The 25815-nt window shown below is 46.4% G+C and overlaps 1 protein-coding gene across 1 annotated transcript in view; it reads right to left on the reverse strand.

Annotated features, from left to right (window-relative positions):
* The window catches only part of LOC139405541 (abl interactor 2-like), a 68528-nt gene extending 43491 nt beyond the window's left edge, over positions 1–25037 (reverse strand). The window contains exon 1 of the mRNA XM_071147956.1: positions 24813–25037. Coding sequence (XP_071004057.1) covers positions 24813–24929 — 117 coding nt within the window. The 5' untranslated portion in view covers positions 24930–25037. The remainder of the gene's footprint in view (positions 1–24812) is intronic.
* Between the last annotated feature and the right edge of the window lie 778 nt (positions 25038–25815).

The following is a 25815-nucleotide window of genomic DNA, read 5'->3' on the forward strand; positions in this document are numbered from 1 at the left end:
AGAAATAAATTGAGAAACCTGTCCAACCAAAAACCGAGAAACGTACAGTCAATAACACAATAGAAAAACATCTATGAACAGTGTGTGTAAGGCAATAAATAGGCCAGAGAGGATAAATAATTACAATTTAGCATTAACACTGGAGTGATAGATGGGCAGATGATGATGTGCAAGTAGAGCTACTGGGGTGCAAAAGAGCAAGAGGATAAATAACAATATGGGGATGAGGTAGTTGGGTGGGCTATTTACAGATTGGCTGTGTACAGGTACTGTGATCGGTAAGCTGCTTAAAGGTAGTGAGGGAGATATGAGTCTCCAGCTTCAGTGATTTTTGCAGTTCGTTCCAGTCATTGGCAGCAGAGAACTGGAAGGAAAGGCGGCCAAAGTATGAGTTGTCTTTGGGGATGACCAGTGAAATATACCTGCTGGAGCGCGTGTTGCTATGGTGACAAGTGAGCTGAGATAAGGTGGGGCTTTACCTAGCAGAGACTTGTAGATGACCTGGAGCCAGTGGGTTTGGCGACGAATATGTAGCGAGGGCCAGCCAACGAGAGCATACAGGTCGCAGTGGTGGGTAGTATATGGGGCTTTGGTGACAAAACAGATGGCACTGTGACAGACTACATCCATTTTGTACATGATATCACTGAAGTCGAGGATCGGTAGGATGGTCAGTTTTACGAGGGTATGTTTGGCAGCATGAGTGAAGGAGGCTTTGTTGCGAAATAGGAAGCCGATTCTAGATTTAATTTTGGATTGGAGATGCTTAATGTGAGTCTGGAAGGAGAGTTTACAGTCTAACCAGAAACCCAGGTATTTGTAGTTGTCCACGTATTCTAAGTCAGAACCGTCCAGAGTGGTGATGTTGGACGGGCGAGCAGCAGCGGGCAGCGAACGGTTGAAGAGCATGCATTTAATTTTCCCTGTGTTTAAGAGCAGTTGGAGGCCACGGAAGGAGAGTTATATGGCATTGAAGCTCGTTTGGAGGTTAGTTAACACAGTGTCCAAGGAGGAGCCAGAAGTATACAGAATGGTGTCGTCTGCGTAGAGGTGGATCAGAGAATCACCAGCAGCAAGAGCGACATCATTGATGTATACAGAGAAGAGAGTCGGTCCATCATTGCACAGCATTTCAACACTGTATTATTACACACACACACACACACACACACCATTTAAAATGTCTCTATTCCTTTGGAACTCGTGAGTGTAAACAAACAACAAATGATCTATTTAACTTGTTTTGGATAAACATGTATGTTTGGCATGCCAATAAAACCCATTGAATTGAGAGAGAGAGAGAACAGTGTCAGTCAGTGAAAAGAGGTAAATAGAGACAGTTTCCTGGTTCTCCTCTCCGTCTCTAACACTCCACAGCTGTGATCTTATCAGTACAAACCTCTCATTAATCAACTCCATATTAGATCCATTGTGACAATTGTACCAAGCAGCAAAAGCTTTACAATAAACCCCCCATTCTTTAACGCGTGATAATTAAAATCTTAACTTCCTATAAAGAAACCCATTAAGCTTCTGTTCATTATTTTTGTTATTATCTTCTCTTTAATAAGGGAAACCCATTGATGACATTTCCAAATGGTGTCCTGAGAACAGTTCAAGCCATGTGAGCAATAATTTCAGTTACAACACTTTAAATAAATGACTTTGCATTTAGAAACAAATCTACCATCAAAAAAAGTGCCCTTTTCATCGGCCACATTGTTTATCAGAGCCCTAAATTCAACTTTTGGGACTCCTCCTCCCAGCCTGATCTCAGTACAGGCTTTAACCCTGAGCTGTTCTCCTCCTCTCAGCCTGATCTCAGTACAGGCTTTAACCCTGAGCTGTTCTCCTCCTCTCAGCCTGATCTCAGTACAGGCTTTAACCCTGAGCTGTTCTCCTCCTCTCAGCCTGATCTCAGTACAGGCTTTAACCCTGAGCTGTTCTCCTCCTCTCAGCCTGATCTCAGTACAGGCTTTAATCCTGAGCTGTTCTCCTCCTCTCAGCCTGATTTCAGTACAGGCTTTAACCCTGAGCTGTTCTCCTCCCAGCCTGATCTCAGTACAGGCTTTAACCTTGAGCTGTTCTCCTCCTCTCAGCCTGATCTCAGTACAGGCTTTAACCCTGAGCTGTTCTCCTCCTCCCAGCCTGATCTCAGTACAGGTTTTAACCCTGAGCTGTTCTCCTCCTCTCAGCCTGATCTCAGTACAGGCTTTAACCCTGAGCTGTTCTCCTCCTCCCAGCCTGATCTCAGTACAGGTTTCAACCCTGAGCTGTTCTCCTCCTCTCAGCCTGATCTCAGTACATGCTTTAACCCTGAGCTGTTCTCCTCCTCCCAGCCTGATCTCAGTACAGGCTTTAACCCTGAGCTGTTCTCCTCCTCCCAGCCTGATCTCAGTACAGGCTTTAACCCTGAGCTGTTCTCCTCCTCCCAGCCTGATCTCAGTACAGGTTTCAACCCTGAGCTGTTCTCCTCCTCTCAGCCTGATCTCAGTACAGGCTTTAACCCTGAGCTGTTCTCCTCCTCTCAGCCTGATCTCAGTACAGGCTTTAACCCTGAGCTGTGCTCCTCCTCCCAGCCTGATCTCAGTACAGGCTTTAACCCTGAGCTGTGCTCCTCCTCCCAGCCTAATCTCAGTACAGGCTTTAACCCTGAGCTGTTCTCCTCCTCCCAGCCTGATCTCAGTACAGGCTTTAACCCTGAGCTGTTCTCCTCCTCCCAGCCTGATCTCAGTACAGGCTTTAACCCTGAGCTGTTCTCCTCCTCCCAGCCTGATCTCAGTACAGGCTTTAACCCTGAGCTGTTCTCCTCCTCCCAGCCTGATCTCAGTACAGGCTTTAACCCTGAGCTGTTCTCCTCTCAGCCTGATCTCAGTACAGGCTTTAATCCTGAGCTGTTCTCCTCCTCTCAGCCTGATCTCAGTACAGGCTTTAACCCTGAGCTGTTCTCCTCCTCTCAGCCTGATCTCAGTACAGGCTTTAACCCTGAGCTGTTCTCCTCCTCCCAGCCTGATCTCAGTACAGGCTTTAACCCTGAGCTGTTCTGATCTCAGTACAGGCTTTAACCCTGAGCGTTTCTCCTCCTCTCAGCCTGATCTCAGTACAGGCTTTAATCCTGAGCTGTTCTCCTCCTCTCAGCCTGATCTCAGTACAGGCTTTAACCCTGAGCTGTTCTCCTCCTCTCAGCCTGATCTCAGTACAGGCTTTAATCCTGAGCTGTTCTCCTCCTCTCAGCCTGATCTCAGTACAGGCTTTAACCCTGAGCTGTTCTCCTCCTCTCAGCCTGATCTCAGTACAGGCTTTAATCCTGAGGGATGTGCTGTCGGAGCAAGGCTCTCTCTCTCTCTCTCTCTCCTCTCCAGCTCTCCCTCTTTCGCCATCTCCCCTACCTCCCCTCATTAAGTCAACACACAGACCAATGAATCAGCATGGTTGAGTAATGAGCTGGACAATGTGCTGGGTAAGTATAACAACCCCAACCCTTTACACCTGATAAGGTATCAACACTGAAGACACCAGGGCAAATGTTATTTACAGTTCAATCAATATACAGTATTATGCTACTCATAAGTATTTTTTTTACCAAGAATACTTGTCTGGAGGGAGAGGGGGAGCAGCACATTCATACCCCAAGTCATACGACTACTAAATAGTTAAATATAAATCAACAAAAATATTAAAACGCAACATGTAAAAAGTGTTGATCCCGTTTTTTCATGAAATAAAATAAATAAGTCCCAGAAATGTTCAATTCCCATAAAAATATTGTGCTAAAAAATGTGCTTCCTGTTAGTCATTTCTCCTTCGCCAAGATAATCTATCCACCTGACAGGTGTGGTATATCAAAAAGCTGATTAAACAGCATGATCATTACACAGGTGCACCTTGTGCTGGGGACAATAAAATGCCAGTAAAATGTGCAGTTTTGTCACAACACAATGCCACAGATGTCTCAGGTTTTGAGGGGGCGTACGACTGTCATGCCGACTGCAGGAATGTCCACCAGAACTGTTGCCAGATAATTTAATGTTTATTTCTCTACCATAAGCCGCCTCCAACATCATTTTACAGAATTTGGCAGTAAGTCCAACCGGCCTCAAAAGACCACGTGTAACCACGCCAACCCAGGACGTCCACATCCGGCTTCTTCACCTGCAGGATCGTCTGAGACCAGCCACCCGGACAGCTGATCAAACGGAGTATTTCTGTCTGCAATAAAGCCCTTTTGTGGGGAAAAAGGGGCTTCACTGAGGACTTGGTTTACAAGACAAAACATGTCTCAGAGCCTACTTAAAATACAAGGAGGAAGTGACTAAGGGTAGACAGGAGGAAGTGATTAAGGGTAGACAGGAGGAAGTGATTAAGGGTAGACAGGGGGAAGTGAATAAGGGTAGACAGGAGGAAGTGATTAAGGGTAGACAGGAGGAAGTGATTAAGGGTAGACAGGAGGAAGTGATTAAGGGTAGACAGGAGGAAGTGACTAAGGGTAGACAGGAGGAAGTGACTAAGGGTAGACAGGAGGAAGTGATTCAGGGTAGACAGGAGGAAGTGACTAAGGGTAGACAGGAGGAAGTGACTAAGGGTAGACAGGAGGAAGTGATTCAGGGTAGACAAGAGGAAGTGACTAAGGGTAGACAGGAGGAAGTGACTAAGGGTAGACAGGAGGAAGTGACTAAGGGTAGACAGGAGGAAGTGACTAAGGGTAGACAGGAGGAAGTGACTAAGGGTAGACAGGAGGAAGTGACTAAGGGTAGACAGGAGGAAGTGACTAAGGGTAGACAGGAGGAAGTGATTCAGGGTAGACAGGAAGAAGTGATTAAGGGTAGACAGGAGGAAGTGATTCAGGGTAGACAGGAGGAAGTGATTCAGGGTAGACAGGAGGAAGTGATTCAGGGTAGACAGGAGGAAGTGATTCAGGGTAGACAGGAGGAAGTGACTAAGGGTAGACAGGAGGAAGTGACTAAGGGTAGACAGGAGGAAGTGATTCAGGGTAGACAGGAGGAAGTGATTCAGGGTAGACAGGAGGAAGTGATTAAGGGTAGACAGGAGGAAGTGACTAAGGGTAGACAGGAGGAAATGATTCAGGGTAGACAGGAGGAAGTGATTCAGGGTAGACAGGAGGAAGTGACTAAGGGTAGACAGGAGGAAGTGATTCAGGGTAGACAGGAGGAAGTGACTAAGGGTAGACAGGAGGAAGTGACTAAGGGTAGACAGGAGGAAGTGATTCAGGGTAGACAGGGGGAAGTGACTAAGGGTAGACAGGAGGAAGTGACTAAGGGTAGACAGGAGGAAGTGATTCAGGGTAGACAGGAGGAAGTGATTAAGGGTAGACAGGAGGAAGTGATTCAGGGTAGACAGGAGGAAGTGATTCAGGGTAGACAGGAGGAAGTGATTCAGGGTAGACAGGAGGAAGTGATTAAGGGTAGACAGGAGGAAGTGATTCAGGGTAGACAGGAGGACGTGATTCAGGGTAGACAGGAGGAAGTGATTCAGGGTAGACAGGAGGAAGTGATTAAGGGTAGACAGGAGGAAGTGATTCAGGGTAGACAGGAGGAAGTGACTAAGGGTAGACAGGAGGAAGTGATTAAGGGTAGACAGGAGGAAGTGATTCAGGGTAGACAGGAGGAAGTGATTCAGGGTAGACAGGAGGAAGTGATTAAGGGTAGACAGAAGGAAATGATTCAGGGTAGACAGGAGGAAATGATTCAGGGTAGACAGGAGGAAATGATTCAGGGTAGACAGGAGGAAGTGATTAAGGGTAGACAGTAGGAAGTGATTCAGGGTAGACAGGAGGAAGTGATCAAGGTTAGCGACACCTTTAGTGTGCTGTATATTTATGTTATTTAGATCCCCACTGGTGTTTCAGATACACATCAAACACAGCATCCCAAATGGCACCCTATTTTCTATATCGTACACTACTATAGACCAGAGCACTATTCCCTATATAATGCATTACTATATACCAGAACCCTATTTACTATATAGTACACTACTATAGACCAGAGCCATATTCCCTATATAGTGCACTACTATAGACCAGAGCCCTATTCCTTATATAGTACACTACTATAGACCAGAGCCCTATTCCTTATATAGTACACTACTATAGACCAGAGCCATATTCCCTATATAGTACACTACTATAGACCAGAGCCCTATTCCCTATATAATGCATTACTATAGACCAGAGCCCTATTCACTATATAGTACCCTACTATAGACCAGAGCCATATTCCCTATATAGTACACTACTATAGACCAGAGCACTATTCCCTATATAATGCATTACTATAGACCAGAGCCCTATTCACTATATAGTACACTACTATAGACCAGAGCCATATTCCCTATATAGTGCACTACTATTGACAAGAGCACTATTCCCTATGTGTGTACTACTTTAGACCAGAGACCTATTCCCTATATAGTGCACTACTTTAGACCAGATACCTATATAGTGCACTACTATAGAGCAGAGCCCTATTCCCTATATAGTACACTACTTTAGACCAGAGCCCTATTCCCTATGTAGTGCGCTACTATAGACCAGAGCCCTATTCCCTACATAGTGCACTACTATAGACCAGAACCCTATTCCTTATATAGTGCACTACTATAGACCAGAGCCCTATATAGTGCACTACTATAGACCAGAGCCCTATTCCCTATATAGTGCACTACTATAGACCAGAGCCCTATATAGTGCACTACTTTAGACCAGAGCCCTATTCCCTATATAGTGCACTACTATAGACCAGAGCCCAAAATAGTGCACTACTATAGACAAGAGCACTATTCCCTATGTGTGTACTACTTTAGACCAGAGACCTATTCCCTATATAGTGCACTACTTTAGACCAGATACCTATATAGTGCACTACTATAGACCAGAGCCCTATTCCCTATATAGTGCACTACTTTAGACCAGAACCCTATTCCCTATATAGTGCACTACTATAGACCAGAACCCTATTCCCTATATAGTGCACTACTATAGACCAGAGTCCTATTCCCTATATAGTGCACTACTATAGACCAGAGTCCTATTCCCTATATAGTGCACTACTTTAGACCAGAGTCCTATTCCCTATATAGTGCACTACTATAGACCAGAGTCCTATTCCCTATATAGCGCACTACTTTAGACCAGAGCCCTATTCCCTATATAGTGCACTACTATAGATCAGGGCCCTATGGCACCCTATTCCCTATATCGTACACTACTATAGACCAGAGCCCTATTCCCTTTATAGTGCACTACTATAGACCAGAGCCCTATTCCCTATATAGTGCACTACTATAGACCAGAGCCCTATACCCTATGTAGTGCACTACTTTAGAATATAGGATGCCATTTGGGATGTACTGCACCTAACTATCAAGTATTCTGTTGCACTGTGGTTTCCCTGGTTACCAACCACACAAACACTGAGTACCACACCTACACAGCTCCTCTCCAATCTCAACCCCACACCCCCGTCCCTCTTTCCCAGCATCCCAACAACAAGTCAGCCCGGTTTCAATTACCTGTGGGAGTCTCCAGTGGGAGGTAACCTAAAACAGATGTAGAGGTTGAGAGGAGCCCCCGTTCTAGCCGAGCTGGAGAGGAAACCCCCAAACCAGACGCCATGGCAATGGAGAGTAGGCGTAAAGAAGAAATGTGGACCCCCCCCCCCCCTTTGCCCCCCAAGCTGGAGAGGAAGCAAAGCCTTCCCACCTCCCTCCCTGACCAGACCAGATGCCAGGGCTATGGAGAGACGGGGTTTACTGGAAATGTGGAGCATTTAGGCCTATGTGGGCGAGAAATTGGGCAAAGTTTTAAGACACTTAGTCAGGATCAGAGGTCCTCCTATCTAAGACTGGTGCAGTAATCAACAGTCAGTTCTGCAGATAAGAGTGAGGAATGCATTGATAAGACCAGGAAGACAGGACTCCACCAGACTACTCTGGTGATATGGACAGGATAAGACCAGGAAGACAGGACCCCACCAGACTACTCTGGTGACAGTGATATATGGCCAGGATAAGACCAGGAAGACAGGAAACAACAACTTCCTGGAAGTGTGTCTTTATGGATCAACAGGGCTGCCTGCCTCTCTCCTCTGCTCCCACTTCCTGTCCTCTAGAGCCCCATGATAGAACCTAGTCCTGTCTCAGTCCTCTTCTGCCCTTCAGAGCCCCTGGAATTGTCCCTGCCTCCCCTCGCCTTAGACCGCTGTGATACAGCCTGGAATGGAACCGTGGCCTTAGAACCAGGGTCTTAGACCGCTGGGATACAGCCTGGAATGGAACCGGAGCCTTAGAACCGGGGCCTTAGACCGCTGGGATACAGCCTGGAATGGAACCGGGGCCTTAGACCGCTGGGATAAAGCCTGGAATGGAACCGGGGCCTTAGACCGCTGGGATACAGCCTGGAATGGAACCGGAGCCTTAGAACCGGGGCCTTAGACCGCTGGGATACAGCCTGGAATGGAACCGGGGCCTTAGAACCAGGGCCTTAGACCGCTGTGATGCAGCCTGGAATGGAACTGGGGCCTTAGACCGCTGGGATACAGCCTGGAGTGGAACCGGGGCCTTAGACCGCTGGGATACAGCCTGGAGTGGAACCGGGGCCTTAGACAACTGGGATACAGCCTGGAGTGGAACCGGGGCCTTAGACCGCTGGGATACAGCCTGGAGTGGAACCGGGGCCTTAGACCGCTGGGATACAGCCTGGAGTGGAACCGGGGCCTTAGAACCGGGGACTTAGACCGCTGGGATACATCCTAGGAATGGAACCGGGGCCTTAGACCGCTGGGATACAGCCTGGAGTGGAACCGGGGCCTTAGAACCAGGGCCTTAGACCGCTGGGATACATCCTAGGAATGGAACCGGGGCCTTAGACCGCTGTGATGCAGCCTGGAGTGGAACCCGGGCCTTAGAACCAGGGCCTTAGACCGCTGGGATACATCCTAGGAATGGAACCGGGGCCTTAGACCGCTGTGATGCAGCCTGGAGTGGAACCCGGGCCTTAGAACCGGGGCCTTAGACCGCTGGGCCACTCGGTGTCCCGACAGACAGGCAATCCAGCCCAAAGTTATACATATATAGTTAGGAGCTACCTAATGTCATTTTTGGTGCGTACACATTTACAATGCGTACACATTTACAACAAGAATATAAACAAGAGACATTGTGCAAACAAACAGAGTTGACTCATGCTTGTCTGAAGGAAGAGCTGTGTCTGTGTGGAGTCTAGAGTCGCTAGGGCAACGGGCCTTCCTGCTCGGAGAAGAGGGGGGAGGAGCAGACATGCCGAGAACTAACAAAAAGAAAAACAGAAAATCAAGATAGCAGTGGCAGCTGTACAGATAACTCATCCAATGGGCTTTGACTTCTCAAACATGGCAGAAAGCTAACACGATGATGCCCCCCGTCACCTTCTTCATTCGGCCACTTACTAAGGTAACTAGAAAGTTAACCTTTGGGGTTGCCTAAAATTAGGAATTCTGCATTTTTCACACAGCAAAAAAAATAAATATGAAACGCATAACAAATATCTTATGCTCTAAAATGTTTCTTATTGTAATTACTGCTCAGCATCAGACTAATGTTGTGCTTCAGTTGCACTTCTCCACTGAAATGACATTTCATGAATAGGTATTCTATCAGCAGACAGCGTTCAGAATGATGTGGAGCTACTGTTCTCCGGTGTAGCCAGCCTACTGTTCTCCGGTGTAGCCAGCCTACTGTTCTCTGGTGTAGCCAGCCTACTGTTCTCTGGTGTAGCCAGCCTACTATTCTCTGGTGTAGCCAGCCAGCCTACTATTCTCTGGTGTAGCCAGCCTACTGTTCTCCGTTGTAGCCAGCCTACTATTCTCTGGTGTAGCCAGCCTGCTATTCTCTGGTGTAGCCAGCCTACTGTTCTCCGGTGTAGCCAGCCTACTATTCTCTGGTGTAGCCAGCCTGCTATTCTCTGGTGTAGCCAGCCAGCCTACTATTCTCTGGTGTAGCCAGCCTACTGTTCTCCGTTGTAGCCAGCCTACTATTCTTTGGTGTATCCAGCCTACTATTCTCTGGTGTAGCCAGCCTGCTATTCTCTGGTGTAGCCAGCCAGCCTACTATTCTCTGGTGTAGCCAGCCTACTGTTCTCCGTTGTAGCCAGCCTACTATTCTTTGGTGTATCCAGCCTACTATTCTCTGGTGTAGCCAGCCTGCTATTCTCTGGTGTAGCCAGCCAGCCTACTATTCTCTGGTGTAGCCAGCCTACTGTTCTCCGTTGTAGCCAGCCTACTATTCTCTGGTGTAGCCAGCCTACTATTCTCTGGTGTAGCCAGCCTACTATTCTCTGGTGTAGCCAGCCTACTATTCTCTGGTGTAGCCAGCCTACTATTCTCTGGTGTAGCCAGCCTACTATTCTCTGGTGTAGCCAGCCTACTATTCTCTGGTGTAGCCAGCCTACTATTCTCTGGTGTAGCCAGCCTACTATTCTCTGGTGTAGCCAGCCTACTTTTCTCTGTTGTATCCAGCCTACTATTCTCTGGTGTAGCCAGCCTACTATTCTCTGGTGTAGCCAGTCAGCCTACTATTCTCTGGTGTAGCCAGCCTATTATTCTCTGGTGTAGCCAGCCTAATATTCTCTGGTGTAGCCAGCCTACTATTCTCTGGTGTAGCCAGCCAGCCTTCTATTATCTGGTGTAGCCAGCCTATTATTCTCTGGTGTAGCCAGTCTACTATTCTCTGGTGTAGCCAGCCAGCCTACTATTCTCCGGTGTAGCCAGCCAGCCTACTATTCTCCGGTGTAGCCAGCCAGCCTACTATTCTCCGGTGTAGCCAGCCAGACCTACTATTCTCCGGTGTAGCCAGCCAGCCTACTATTCTCTGGTGTAGCCAGCCTACTGTTCTCCGTTGTAGCCAGCCTACTATTCTTTGGTGTATCCAGCCTACTATTCTCTGGTGTAGCCAGCCTACTGTTCTCCGTTGTAGCCAGCCTACTATTCTTTGGTGTATCCAGCCTACTATTCTCTGGTGTAGCCAGCCTGCTATTCTCTGGTGTAGCCAGCCAGCCTACTATTCTCTGGTGTAGCCAGCCTACTGTTCTCCGTTGTAGCCAGCCTACTATTCTCTGGTGTAGCCAGCCTACTATTCTCTGGTGTAGCCAGCCTACTATTCTCTGGTGTAGCCAGCCTACTATTCTCTGGTGTAGCCAGCCTACTATTCTCTGGTGTAGCCAGCCTACTATTCTCTGGTGTAGCCAGCCTACTATTCTCTGGTGTAGCCAGCCTACTATTCTCTGGTGTAGCCAGCCTACTATTCTCTGGTGTAGCCAGCCTACTATTCTCTGGTGTAGCCAGCCTACTTTTCTCCGTTGTATCCAGCCTACTATTCTCTGGTGTAGCCAGCCTACTATTCTCTGGTGTAGCCAGTCAGCCTACTATTCTCTGGTGTAGCCAGCCTATTATTCTCTGGTGTAGCCAGCCTAATATTCTCTGGTGTAGCCAGCCTACTATTCTCTGGTGTAGCCAGCCAGCCTTCTATTATCTGGTGTAGCCAGCCTATTATTCTCTGGTGTAGCCAGTCTACTATTCTCTGGTGTAGCCAGCCAGCCTACTATTCTCCGGTGTAGCCAGCCAGCCTACTATTCTCCGGTGTAGCCAGCCAGCCTACTATTCTCCGGTGTAGCCAGCCAGACCTACTATTCTCCGGTGTAGCCAGCCAGCCTACTATTCTCCGGTGTAGCCAGCCAGCCTACTATTCTCCGGTGTAGCCAGCCAGCCTACAATTCTCTGGTGTAGCCAGCCAGCCTACTATTCTCCGGTGTAGCCAGCCAGCCTACTATTCTCTGGTGTAGCCAGCCAGCCTACTATTCTCCGGTGTAGCCAGCCAGCCTACTATTCTCTGGTGTAGCCAGCCAGCCTACTATTCTCCGGTGTAGCCAGCCAGCCTACTATTCTCCGGTGTAGCCAGCCAGCCTACTATTCTCTGGTGTAGCCAGCCTACTATTCTCTGGTGTAGCCAGTCTACTATTCTCTGGTGTAGCCAGCCTACTATTCTCTGGTGTAGCCAGCCTACTATTCTCTGGTGTAGCCAGCCTACTATTCTCTGGTGTAGCCAGCCTACTATTCTCTGGTGTAGCCAGCCTACTATTCTCTGGTGTAGCCAGCCTACTATTCTCTGGTGTAGCCAGCCTACTATTCTCTGGTGTAGCCAGCCTACTTTTCTCTGGTGTAGCCAGTCTACTTTCTCTGGTGTAGCCAGTCAACTATTCTCTGGTGTAGCCAGCCTACTATTCTCTGGTGTAGCCAGCCTACTATTCTCTGGTGTAGCCAGCCTACTATTCTCCGGTGTAGCTAGCCTACTATTCCCTGGTGTAGCCAGCCAGCCTACTATTCTCCGGTGTAGCCAGCCTACTATTCCCTGGTGTAGCCAGCCTACTATTCTCTGGTGTAGCCAGCCTACTATTCTCTGGTGTAGCCAGCCTACTTTTCTCTGGTGTAGCCAGCCTACTTTTCTCTGGTGTAGCCAGTCTACTTTCTCTGGTGTAGCCAGTCAACTATTCTCTGGTGTAGCCAGCCTACTATTCTCTGGTGTAGCCAGCCTACTATTCTCTGGTGTAGCCAGCCTACTATTCTCTGGTGTAGCCAGCCTACTATTCTCTGGTGTAGCCAGCCTACTATTCTCCGGTGTAGCTAGCCTACTATTCCCTGGTGTAGCCAGCCAGCCTACTATTCTCCGGTGTAGACAGCCTACTATTCCCTGGTGTAGCCTGCCAGCCTACTATTCTCTGGTGTAGCCAGCCTACTATTCTCTGGTGTAGCCAGCCTACTATTCTCTGGTGTAGCCAGTCTACTTTCTCTGGTGTAGCCAGTCAACTATTCTCTGGTGTAGCCAGCCTACTATTCTCTGGTGTAGCCAGCCTACTATTCTCTGGTGTAGCCAGCCTACTAATCTCTGGTGTAGCCAGCCTACTATTCTCTGGTGTAGCCAGCCTACTATTCTCTGGTGTAGCCAGCCTACTATTCTCTGGTGTAGCCAGTCTACTATTCTCTGGTGTAGCCAGCCTACTATTCTCTGGTGTAGCCAGCCTACTATTCTCTGGTGTAGCCAGCCTACTATTCTCTGGTGTAGCCAGCCTACTATTCTCTGGTGTAGCCAGCCTACTATTCTCTGGTGTAGCCAGCCTACTTTTCTCTGGTGTAGCCAGTCTACTTTCTCTGGTGTAGCCAGTCAACTATTCTCTGGTGTAGCCAGCCTACTATTCTCTGGTGTAGCCAGCCTACTATTCTCTGGTGTAGCCAGCCTACTATTCTCTGGTGTAGCCAGCCTACTATTCTCTGGTGTAGCCAGCCTACTATTCTCTGGTAAAATGCAAGATTAACTTTAAGCTAAACATTAGGAAATGTAGCTGAAAAAAATACCTTGCTTTTTAATTGTGTGGCTGGCAGCCAAGTGACATTTCTGTTGTCGTCTGATGAAAACATATTTATTTTCTGCCAATGTGCACTGATGTATTTCATGTGACACTGGAATAGGGCTCTGGTCTATAGTAGTGCATCTATGATCCCCACTCCTGTTTTCTCCAGGTGTTTACGAACACGTGACTGGATCAACTGTTCTGGGGAACTACAGAAGCTTGATAATGGTTATTTTATCTTGATTTATTTATCTTTATTTAACATTGACAGCCTACCGGGGCAGAACAACAGATTTTTACCTTGTCAGCTCAGGGATTCGATCCAGCAACCTTTCGGTTACTGGCCCAACGCTCCAACCACTAGGCTACCTGCCTCTCTAACCACTAGGCTACCTGCCTCTCTAACCACTAGGCTACCTGCCTCTCTAACCACTAGGCTACCTGCCTCTCTAACCACTAGGCTACCTGCCTCTCTAACCACTAGGCTACCTGCCTCCTCTACACTCTAACCACTAGTCTACCTGCCTCTCTAACCACTAGGCTACCTGCTTCTCTAACCAGTAGGCTACCTGCCTCTCCTACACTCTAACCACTAGGCTACCTGCCGCCTCTACACTCTAACCACTAGGCAACCTGCCTCCCCTACACTCTAACCATTAGGCTACCTGCCTCCCCTACACTCTAACCACTAGGCTACCTGCCTCCCCTACACTCTAACCACTAGGCTACCTGCCTCCCCTACACTCTAACCACTAGGCTACCTGCCTCCCCTACACTCTAACCACTAGGCTACCTGCCTCCCCTACACTCTAACCACTAGGCTACCTGCCTCCCCTACACTCTAACCACTAGGCTACCTGCCTCCCCTACACTCTAACCACTAGGCTACCTGCCTCCCCTACACTCTAACCACTAGGCTACCTGCCTCCCCTACACTCTAACCACTAGGCTACCTGCCTCCCCTACACTCTAACCAATAGGCTACCTGACTCCCCTACACTCTAACCACTAGACTACCTGCCACCTCTACACTCTAACCACTAGGCTACCTGCCGCCTCTACACTCTAACCACTAGGCTACCTGCCGCACATACACTCTAACCACTAGTCTACCTGCCGCCTCTACACTCTAACCACAAGGCTACCTGCCTCCTCTACACTCTAACCACTAGGCTACCTGCCTCCTCTACACTCTAACCACTAGGCTACCTGCCTCCTCTACACTCTAACCACTAGGCTACCTGCCTCCTCTACACTCTAACCACTAGGCTACCTGCCTCCTCTACACTCTAACCACTAGGCTACCTGCCTCCTCTACACTCTAACCACTAATCTACTTGCCACCTCTGCACTCTAACCACTAGACTACCTGCCACCTCTACACTCTAACCACTAGGCTACCCTGCCTCCTCTACACTCTAACCACTAGGCTACCCTGCCGCCCCTACACTCTAACCACTAGGCTACCCTGCCGCCTATACACTCTAACCACTAGGCTACCTGCCACCTCTACACTCTAACCACTAGGCTACCTGCCACCTCTACACTCTAACCACTAGGCTACCTGCCTCCTCTACACTCTAACCACTAGGCTACCTGCCTCCTCTACACTCTAACCACTAGGCTACCTGCCTCCTCTACACTCTAACCACTAATCTACCTGCCACCTCTACACTCTAACCACTAGACTACCTGCCACCTCTACACTCTAACCACTAGGCTACCCTGCCTCCTCTACACTCTAACCACTAGGCTACCCTGCCGCCCCTACACTCTAACCACTAGGCTACCCTGCCGCCTATACACTCTAACCACTAGGCTACCTGCCTCCTCTACACTCTAACCACTAGGCTACCCTACCGCCCCTACACTCTAACCACTAGGCTACCTGCCTCTCTAACCACTAGGCTACCTGCCTCCCCTACAATCTAACCACTAGGCTACCTGCCACCTCTACACTCTAACCACTAGGCTACCTGCCTCTCTAACCACTAGGCTACCTGCCTCTCTAACCACTAGGCTACCTGCCTCTCTAACCACTAGGCTACCTGCCTCTCTAACCACTAGGCTACCTGCCTCTCTAACCACTAGGCTACCTGCCTCTCTAACCACTAGGCTACCTGCCTCTCTAACCACTAGGCTACCTGCCTCTCTAACCACTAGGCTACCTGCCACCTCTAACCACTAGGCTACCTGCCACCTCTAACCACTAGGCTACCTGCCACCTCTAACCACTAGGCTACCTGCCACCTCTAACCACTAGGCTACCTGCCACCTCTAACCACGAAGCTACCTGCCGCACCTACACTCTAACCACTAGGCTACCTGCCTCCCCTACACTCTAACCACTAGGCTACCTGCCTCCCCTACACTCTAACCACTAGGCTACCTGCCTCCCCTACACTCTAACCACTAGGCTACCTGCCTCCCCTACACTCTAACCACTAGGCTACCTGCCTCTCTAACCACTAGGCTACCTGCCACCTCTAACCACTAGACTACCTGCCGCCACTAACCACTAGACTACCTGCCGCCTCTAACCACTAGACTACCTGCCGCCTCTAACCACTAGACTACCTGCCGCCTCTAACCACTAGACTACCTGCCGCCTCTACACTCTATCCACTAGGCTACCTGCCTCCCCTACACTCTACACTGAGGTTACACAACCATCGACTTGACTCACTACACTACAGTAGACCATCGACTCACTACACTACAGTAGACCATCGACTCACTACACTACAGTAGACCATCGACTCACTACACTACAGTAGACCATCGACTCACTACACTACAGTAGACCACCGACTCACTACACTACAGTAGACCATCGACTCACTACACTACACTAGACCATCGACTCACTACACTACACTAGACCACCGACTCACTACACTAGACCACCGACTCACTACACTAGACCACCGACTCACTACACTAGACCACCGACTCACTACACTAGACCACCGACTCACTACACTAGACCACCGACTCACTACACTAGACCACCGACTCACTACACTAGACCACCGACTCACTACACTAGACCACCGACTCACTACACTAGACCACCGACTCACTACACTAGACCACCGACTCACTACACTAGACCACCGACTCACTACACTAGACCACCGACTCACTACACTAGACCACCGACTCATCACTACACTAGACCACCGACTCACTACACTAGACCACCGACTCACTACACTAGACCACCGACTCACTACACTAGACCACCGACTCACTACACTAGACCACCGACTCACTACACTACAGTAGACCATTGACTCACTACACTAGACCACCGACTCACTACACTACAGTAGACCATTGACTCACTACAGTAGACCACCGACTCACTACACTACAGTAGACCATTGACTCACTACACTAGACCACCGACTCACTACACTACAGTAGACCATCGACTCACTACACTACACTAGACCACCGACTCACTACACTAGACCACCGACTCACTACACTAGACCACCGACTCACTACACTAGACCACCGACTCACTACACTAGACCACCGACTCACTACACTAGACCACCGACTCACTACACTAGACCACCGACTCACTACACTAGACCACCGACTCACTACACTAGACCACCGACTCACTACACTAGACCACCGACTCACTACACTAGACCACCGACTCACTACACTAGACCACCGACTCACTACACTACAGTAGACCATTGACTCACTACACTAGACCACCGACTCACTACACTACAGTAGACCATTGACTCACTACACTAGACCACCGACTCACTACACTACAGTAGACCATTGACTCACTACAGTAGACCACCGACTCACTACACTACAGTAGACCATTGACTCACTACACTACAGTAGACCATTGACTCACTACACTAGACCACCGACTCACTACACTACAGTAGACCATCGACTCACTACACTAGACCACCGACTCACTACACTAGACCACCGACTCACTACACTACAGTAGACCATTGACTCACTACAGTAGACCACCGACTCACTACACTACAGTAGACCATTGACTCACTACACTACAGTAGACCATTGACTCACTACACTAGACCACCGACTCACTACACTACAGTAGACCATCGACTCACTACACTAGACCACCGACTCACTACACTAGACCACCGACTCACTACACTAGACCACCGACTCACTACACTAGACCACCGACTCACTACACTACAGTAGACCATCGACCCACTACACTACAGTAGACCATTGACTCACTACACTAGACCACCGACTCGACTCACTACAGTAGACCATCGACTCACTACACTACAGTAGACCACCGACTCACTACACTAGACCATCGACTCACTACACTACAGTAGACCATCGACTCACTACACTACAGTAGACCATCGACTCACTACACTACAGTAGACCATCGACTCACTACACTACAGTAGACCATCGACTCACTACACTACAGTAGACCATCGACTCACTACACTACACTAGACCACCGACTCGAGAGTCACTACACTACAACATCGACTCACTACACTACAGTAGACCATCGACTCACTACACAACACAGGAGTGGCATGGGAACAAGTCTGAATGTCCTTGAGTGGCCCAGCCAGAGCCCGGACTTGAACCCGATCAGGTCTCTCCAGAGATGTTCGAAATTAGCTGTGCAGCAACACTCCCCATCCAACCTGACAGAGCTTGAGAGGATCTGCAGAGAAGAATGGGAGAAACTCCCCAAATACAGGTGTGTCAAGCTTGTAGTGTCATACCCAAGAAGATGAGATAATTGTTTTGTTTTAATCCACGTTAGAATAAGGCTGTAACGTAACAACATTGGGAAAAGTCAAGGTACTTGACTTGCTTTCTGAATGCAGTGGAGAGCATCATCAGGAAAAACTAAGACAACGCTATCCTAGATGCTTAAACCACATTCAAAAAAATACATCCAACTGTTGAAGGTCTGAGGTTTAAAAGGTTTAAAAGGTTTAAAAGGTTTAAAAGGTTTAAAAGGTTTAAAAGGTTTAAAAGCCTGCAGCCTAAACATTTAAGAGGGAGTTGGGGTGTGTTCTGGAGAGGTTTTAGTCCCAAATGACTCCTTATTCCTGTTGTACAGCACTGCTTTTAACAACAGTACTAATGGGAATAGGGTGACATTTGGGACGCAGACAAGGTTGAAGAGGTCAGCTTAGAGAACTGGGGGAGTTAGGACAGACCATCACAAACCAAACAAACTGTGTTTTTCAGCTATCAGCCCAAACCAGGCTAAAGTCTACCAGACTGTGTTTTTCAGCTATCAGCCCAAACCAGGCTAAAGTCTACCAGACTGCACTATCAGTACAAACCAGGCTAGTCTACCAGACTGCACTATCAGTACAAACCAGGCTAGTCTACCAGACTGCACTATCAGTACAAACCAGGCTAAAGTCTACCAGACTGTGTTTTTCAGTTAGCAGCCCAAACCAGGCTAAAGTCTACCAGACTGCACTATCAGTACAGGGTTACTTACTCATGGAGTCTCTTAGCAGTGTGTCATGACTATGACAATTATATATACTGAATCAGGGGAGGAAAATCCAATACAAAACTAATGTTACCTCAGTTGTTGTGATTGATGCTCCTAGTAGAATCTCAATCCTCGTGTACTCTCCCCTCACCTCCTTCTCAAAACCCACTGGAGGAGAAGGTCAGAGGGGAGGGACCTTTGGCTATTTCAGCCAATGGGTTTTGAGAAATCTGGCCCTAAAAATTACAGTGGAATCTGAGTCAACAGCAATTTCATAAAAATCCTCTGCAGTATCATCAACAGCAGACTCCAACATTTCCTCAGTGAAAACAATGTCCTGAGCAAATGTCAAATTTAATTCTTATGAAAATAACGTACGACAGACCATGTATACAATCTGCACACCCTTATAGATGCAACCGATGTGAAATGGCTAGCTAGTTAGCTAGCTAATAGCGTTTCAATTGGTGACGTCACTCGCTCTGAGACATTGAAGTAGTTGTTCCCCGGGTTTTGTGGAGCGATGGGTAACGATGCTTCGTGGGTGTCGGTTTTTGATGTTTTCAGAGGGTCCCTGGTTTAAGCCCAGGTAGGGGTGAGGAGTGGGTCCCTGGTTTAAACCCAGGTAGGGGTGAGGAGAGGGTCCCTGGTTTAAGCCCAGGTAGGGGTGAGGAGAGGGTCCCTGGTTTAAACCCAGGTAAGGGTGAGGAGAGGGTCCCTGGTTTAAGCCCAGGTAGGGGTGAGGAGAAGGTCCCTGGTTTAAGCCCAGGTAGGGGTGAGGAGAAGGTCCCTGGTTTAAGCCCAGGTAGGGGTGAGGAGAGGGTCCCTGGTTTAAGCCCAGGTAGGGGTGAGGAGAGGGACGGAAGCTATACCGTTACATAGACAAACAAACAAAAGCAAAGTCTTCAAGTTTTGTTGATTTCAAGAAAGCTTTTGACTCAATTTGGCATGAGGGTCTGCTAAACAAATTGATGGAAAGTTGTTGGGGGAAAAACATACGTCATCAGAAGATTCATGTACACAAACAAAAAGTGTGCTGTTGAAATTGGCATAAAACACACAGATTTCTTTCCTCTGGGCTGTTGGGTGAGATTTGGATGCAGCTTGAGCCCCACCCGCTTCCATAGATCAATGAATTGGAGAGGGCACTAGAACAGTCTGCAGCACCCGATCCCACCCTAACAGAATCTGAAGGGTCTTCTATGCCATCAAAAAGAACAGAAAAAAGTCAACATCCCAATGAGGATCTGGCTAAAATGATTCAATCAGTTCTAGAACCCATTGCCCTCTATGGTTGTGTCATGACGTTGCCCTGTTGGGGGAGGTTTATGACCCCCCCCCATAAATACCTTCCCCCCTTTTTCTCTCCACTCTACAGAATGGACCCTTGGAAAGCCCTTTGTTAACATAGAGAGAGTATTGTAACATCAACATGTTGGGGAAAAGAACCATCTCTAGGTAATCCAACCAGTTGAAAATATCAGTTGGTACTTAAAGAATATGATGTCAGATCAGTTGTTGTCTGGGACATTATTACTGATGACAGGACGACAAACTGGAAAGTCTACACATTCTAGTTATCAGATTCACATGGAATTGTTGTACAATTTAAATGTTGAAATATTCAACTATTTGTGAAAATATTTAATTTTAGTTTTTAAAATGAGAGAATAGTTTTCATAAGTGAAATCAGTGGCCATTTCTGTATGAGCCTCCGTGATCCAGGACTAAACCAACCTCAGCTCTGATTGAACAACTACAACCAAGCTAAATTAACATTGTGTTCCCGACGACGTGAGGACTGCTGTCCATTCGTTTAGAAGGGCGAATTTCAACATGGAGGTGATGATCGACATGCTGGAAGGATGAATTTGACTACACCAGCCAGAATATAGCATGAGCTTAAAGTATGGCAACTTGGTATGAACTTTGAACTCTTATTCACTAAAGAAGTGATACATCCTAGACGTTGAGTTAGCAACAGCGGCTGTAAATGTGGGCTAGGAAAGGACATACAATCTCTTCAGAAAGACATGGTACTACAACGTAATCGTTCTACCACAAGATGACAGACTACAATGTATCCGCCCAGAAATATTCTTTAAAGGACAAGGGAGATCTCTGCTGGGCAACCCAGCCTTCCATCTTTGACCAATCTATCGAAGCGCAGCTCAGAGTAAATATATTTCTTGCATTTTCCTTTTCCGAATGGGCGGTAATTTAGAATGCATGAGATTCTGTATTTACGATAGTATAGCTTCATATGGTCCGATAGAGACCCAATCCTTTTGTTCCTCAGTCTTCCCGCGCTTTTATTCAAACCCAACCCCCTTTCTTTGTGTAACCAGCCGTCATATCGGCTTCGTCTGCCAGGGACGTTTTCTTTTATAACAAAATTTGTAATCAATGTATGATCCATCCTGTGTATGTGTAATTCTGTGTGATTATGTAGGTATTTAGTAAATAAATAATTAAACCAAATGTTGTATTGCTGATTCAACTTGTTGGCCAGGGTTCCAAGAAATGTACAACTTTCAGATGAGACTGAATTAAGGTGACGATTAATATTGACTGCTATTGATGTAAAATATTACCAGGTCTTTAAGAGTTTATTCGGAAGACAACAGCTCTATTAACATTCTTCCGTGGTGCCCCGACTCTCTAGTTAATTACATTTACATGATTAGTTTAAACAGGTAATATTAATTACGGAGAATTTATTTGATAAAATAGCATGTCATATATCACTTAATCCATTGTAAAGACAACAGTTGTGAGGTCTGGGGTAGAGGTCGACCGATTATGATTTTTCAACGCCAATACCGATTATTGGAGGACCAAAAAAGCCGATACCGATTAATCTTTTTTTTTTTATGTATTTATTTGTAATAATGACAATTACAACAATACTGAATGAACACTTATTTTAACTTAATATAATACATCAATAAAATCTATTTAGCCTCAAGTAAATAATGAAACGTTCCATTTGGTTTAAATAATGCAAAAACAAAGTGTTGGAGAAGTAAAAGTGCAATTTTAGCCATGAAAAAAGCTAACATTTGAGTTCCTTGCTCAGAACACTAGAACTTATGAAAGCTAGCGGTTCCTTTTAACATGAGTCTTCAATATTCCCAGGTAAGAAGTTTTAGGTTGTAGTTAATATAGTATTTATAGGATTATTTCTCTCTATACGATTTGTATTTCATATACCTTTGACTATTGGATGTTCTTATAGGCACATCAGTATTGCCAGTGTAACAGTATAGCTTCCATCCCTCTACTCGCTGCTACCTGGGCTCGAACCAGGAACACAACGACAACAGCCACCCTCAAAGCAGCGTTACCCATGCAGAGCAAGGGGAACACCAGAGCGAGTGATGTTTGAAACGCTAACTAGCTAGCTAGCCATTTCACATTGGTTACACCAGCCTAATCTCGGGAGTTGATAGGCTTGAAGTCATAAACAGCGCAATGCTTGAAGAATTGCGAAGAGCTGCTGGCAAACGCACGAAAGTGCTCTTTGAATGAATGCTTACGAGCCTGCTGCTGCCTACCATCGTTCAGTCAGACTGCTCTATCAAATATCAAATCATAGACTTATTTATAACATGATAACACACAGAAATACGAGCCTTTGGTCATTAATATGGTCGAATCCGGAAACTGTCATTTCGAAAACAAAACCGTTCCGTATTTTATCTAACGGGTGGCATCCATAAGTCTAAATATTGCTGTAACATTGCACAACCTTCTATGTTATGTCATAATTATGTACAATTCTGGCAAATTAATTACGGCCTTTGTTAGGAATAAATGCAGCGGCCCAAACTGCTGCATATACCCTGACTCTGCTTGCATGGAACGCAAGAGAAGTGACACAATTTCCCTAGTTATAAGAAATTCATGGTAGCAGGCAATATTAACTAAATATGCAGGTTTAAAAATATATACTTGTGTATTGATTTTAAAGAAAGGCATTGATGTTTATGGTTAGGTACACATTGGTGCAACGACAGTGCTTTTATCGAAAATGCGCTTGTTAAATCATCACCCGTTTGTCGAAGTAGGCTGTGATTCGATGAGAAATTAACAGGAACCGCATCGATTATATGCAAAGCAGGACACGCTAGATAAACTAGTAATATCATCAACCATGTGTAGTTAACTAGTGATTATGTTAAGATTGATTGTTTTTATAAGTTTAATGCTAGCTAGCAACTTACCTTGGCTTCTTGCTGCCCTCGCGTAACAGGTAGTCAGCCTGCCACGCAGGCTCCTCGTGGAGTGCAATGTAAGGCAGGTGGTTAGAGAGTTGGACTAGTAACTGGAAGGTTGCAAGTTCAAACCCCCGAGCTGACAAGGTAAAATTCTGTCGTTCTGCCCCTGAACAAGGCAGTTAACCCACCGTTCCTAGGCCGTCATTGAAGATAAGAATGTGTTCTTAACTGACTTTCCTACTTAAATAAAAGGTGTAAAAAATATATATATTTTTTTTTAATTAAAAATGATTATTATTTTACATTTTTAAATCGGCAAATCGGTGTCCAAAAATACCGATTGTTATGAACACTTGATATCAGCCCTAATTAATCAGCCATTCCAATTAATCGGTCGACCTCTAGTCTGGGGTCCACTCACCAACCAAGAATTCATAAAATGGGACAAACACCCAATTGAGATTGCATGCAGAATTCTGCAAAAAATATACTTGGGCTCCCGAGTGGCACAGCGGTCTAAGGCACTGCATCTCAGTGCAAGAGGCATCACTAGAGACACCCTGGTTCGATTGCAGGCTGTATCACAACCCACTGTGATTGGGAGTCCCATAGGGCGGCGCACAATTGGCCCAGCATCGTTCGGCTTTGGCCGGTGTAGGCCGTCATTGTAAATAAGAATTTGTTCTTAACTGACTTGCCTAGTTAAATAAAAAAATATATAAATGCTTTGTATACAACACAAAACCCCAAACAATCCATACCGAGCAGAATTAGGACTTTACCCGCTAGTTATCAAAATCCGAAAAGAGCTGTTAAATTCTACAACCACCTCGATTCCAATATTCCACCACTGAACCCCTCAACTACTCAGAGATTATTTGCACATTGCTAAAACACTGTACATAGCTGATAACACTTGAAATGTCTATATATTTTTCAGCTTTTTGAGCACAATATTTACTGTTAAATTCGAATGTTTTTTTTGTTGAGGTTTCGTCTTTTCACTTTTTCTTATTTCACTTGCTTTGGCAATGCAACACGTTTCCCAAGCAAATAATTGGATTGAATTATGAGGAGAGAGGACGCGAGGAGTCTGCAGTTGAGATCCTCCCTGTGTGTGTGTGTGTGTGTGTGTGTGTGTGTGTGATGCTTCCATACAACGGTGTGATGTGAGAGGAATGTCCATAGACTGTGTGTAATATGCCAGATTTGATCATACCCGAATGCAGTTTATTCTGCGGCCAAATATCTCGCATTGGCGGACAAGAGAATCAACGTAACTAGACAGGATTAAATCTCTATCGGAAATGATCTGGTTACTGTTGTATCTGTGAGTGAAGTGGTCTCTGCCGGCACCAACCTCCAACACGGTCCAGTCACAAATACTTTCTATTGGACTCGCTACCCACGTCAACGTGTAAGCAATGCTGACAATACACACGTTATTGGTAGTACACATGACTAACATACTGCAATTATTAGCCAAGAGTAGTCTTAGGTAAAAAGCAACTACAGTAACAGAATAAACAAGCAAACTGGTGTAGTAAACGAGCCTGGTCGAAACAGTGCGGCTGTCTGCGTAGAGGAAAGAGGTCCGCTACAGTAAACCCCGTTTAGCTTGTCATTCTCTGAGTTAAACAGCGCACATAACCGATCGTTTTATTATAAATCATAGATTTACCTGCACATAGTTGCTTTCGCAGTAATCAGCAACTCTTTCGAGATTCGTAAAACTATCCAGTAACGCTCTCCGACCGGCTGGGATTTCTTCTTCCAAAAGCATTTGTAGCTCCGCCATCTTTACATCATTATTCTACACTGATGCGGTCCTGGACACAAGATCTCACGACTTGACCGAGTTCACTTCAGATTCTGACTTTTCTCCAAAAGTTTTGGGCACCCTGAGTTGCGCCTCTTCTTCTTCTTCTTCTTCTTCTTCTTCTTCTTCTTCTGCTTCTTCTTCTTCTGCTTTCTTCTTTGGAGTGTATCGGCGGTTGGCATCCAATATGGTCCGTTATCGCCTCCAGCTGGACTAGAATATAAATATATTAAACTTTGTGATTCAAAAGAATGGAAAACTACAAAAAAATAACTATTAAAAAATATATAAAACACCCTTCCAACGAACCTTACAATCATTAAAAACCCACTACCACATTCCATTACCTTGACCCTGTCTGCTCCTGCACCATGTCAAGGGGTAAAGTGACTAGACAACAGGGTAGACAGTAACAGCAGTATACTGTAGGTAGGGGTAAAGGATAGATAATAGACAGTAACAGCATTATACTGTAGGTATGGGTAAAGGATAGATAATAGACAGTAACAGCAGTATACTGTAGGTAGGGGTAAAGGATAGATAATAGACAGTAACAGCATTATACTGTAGGTAGGGGTAAAGGATAGATAATAAACAGTAACAGCAGTATACTGTAGGTAGGGGTAAAGGATAGATAATAGACAGTAACAGCATTATACTGTAGGTAGGGGTAAAGGATAGATAATAGACAGTAACAGCAGTATACTGTAGGTAGGGGTAAAGGATAGATAATAGACAGTAACAGCAGTATACTGTAGGTAGGGGCAAAGGCTAGCTTGGCTTGTATTGGTACTAGCAAGGCCCGTTATGGCTGAATTAATCACCAAATTGTGCTGTACTGAACAACACTGCCTGGTGTAAAAAG

This window comes from Oncorhynchus clarkii, chromosome 3, assembly GCF_045791955.1.
Source record: "Oncorhynchus clarkii lewisi isolate Uvic-CL-2024 chromosome 3, UVic_Ocla_1.0, whole genome shotgun sequence".
In the NCBI taxonomy this organism is placed as follows: domain Eukaryota; kingdom Metazoa; phylum Chordata; class Actinopteri; order Salmoniformes; family Salmonidae; genus Oncorhynchus; species Oncorhynchus clarkii.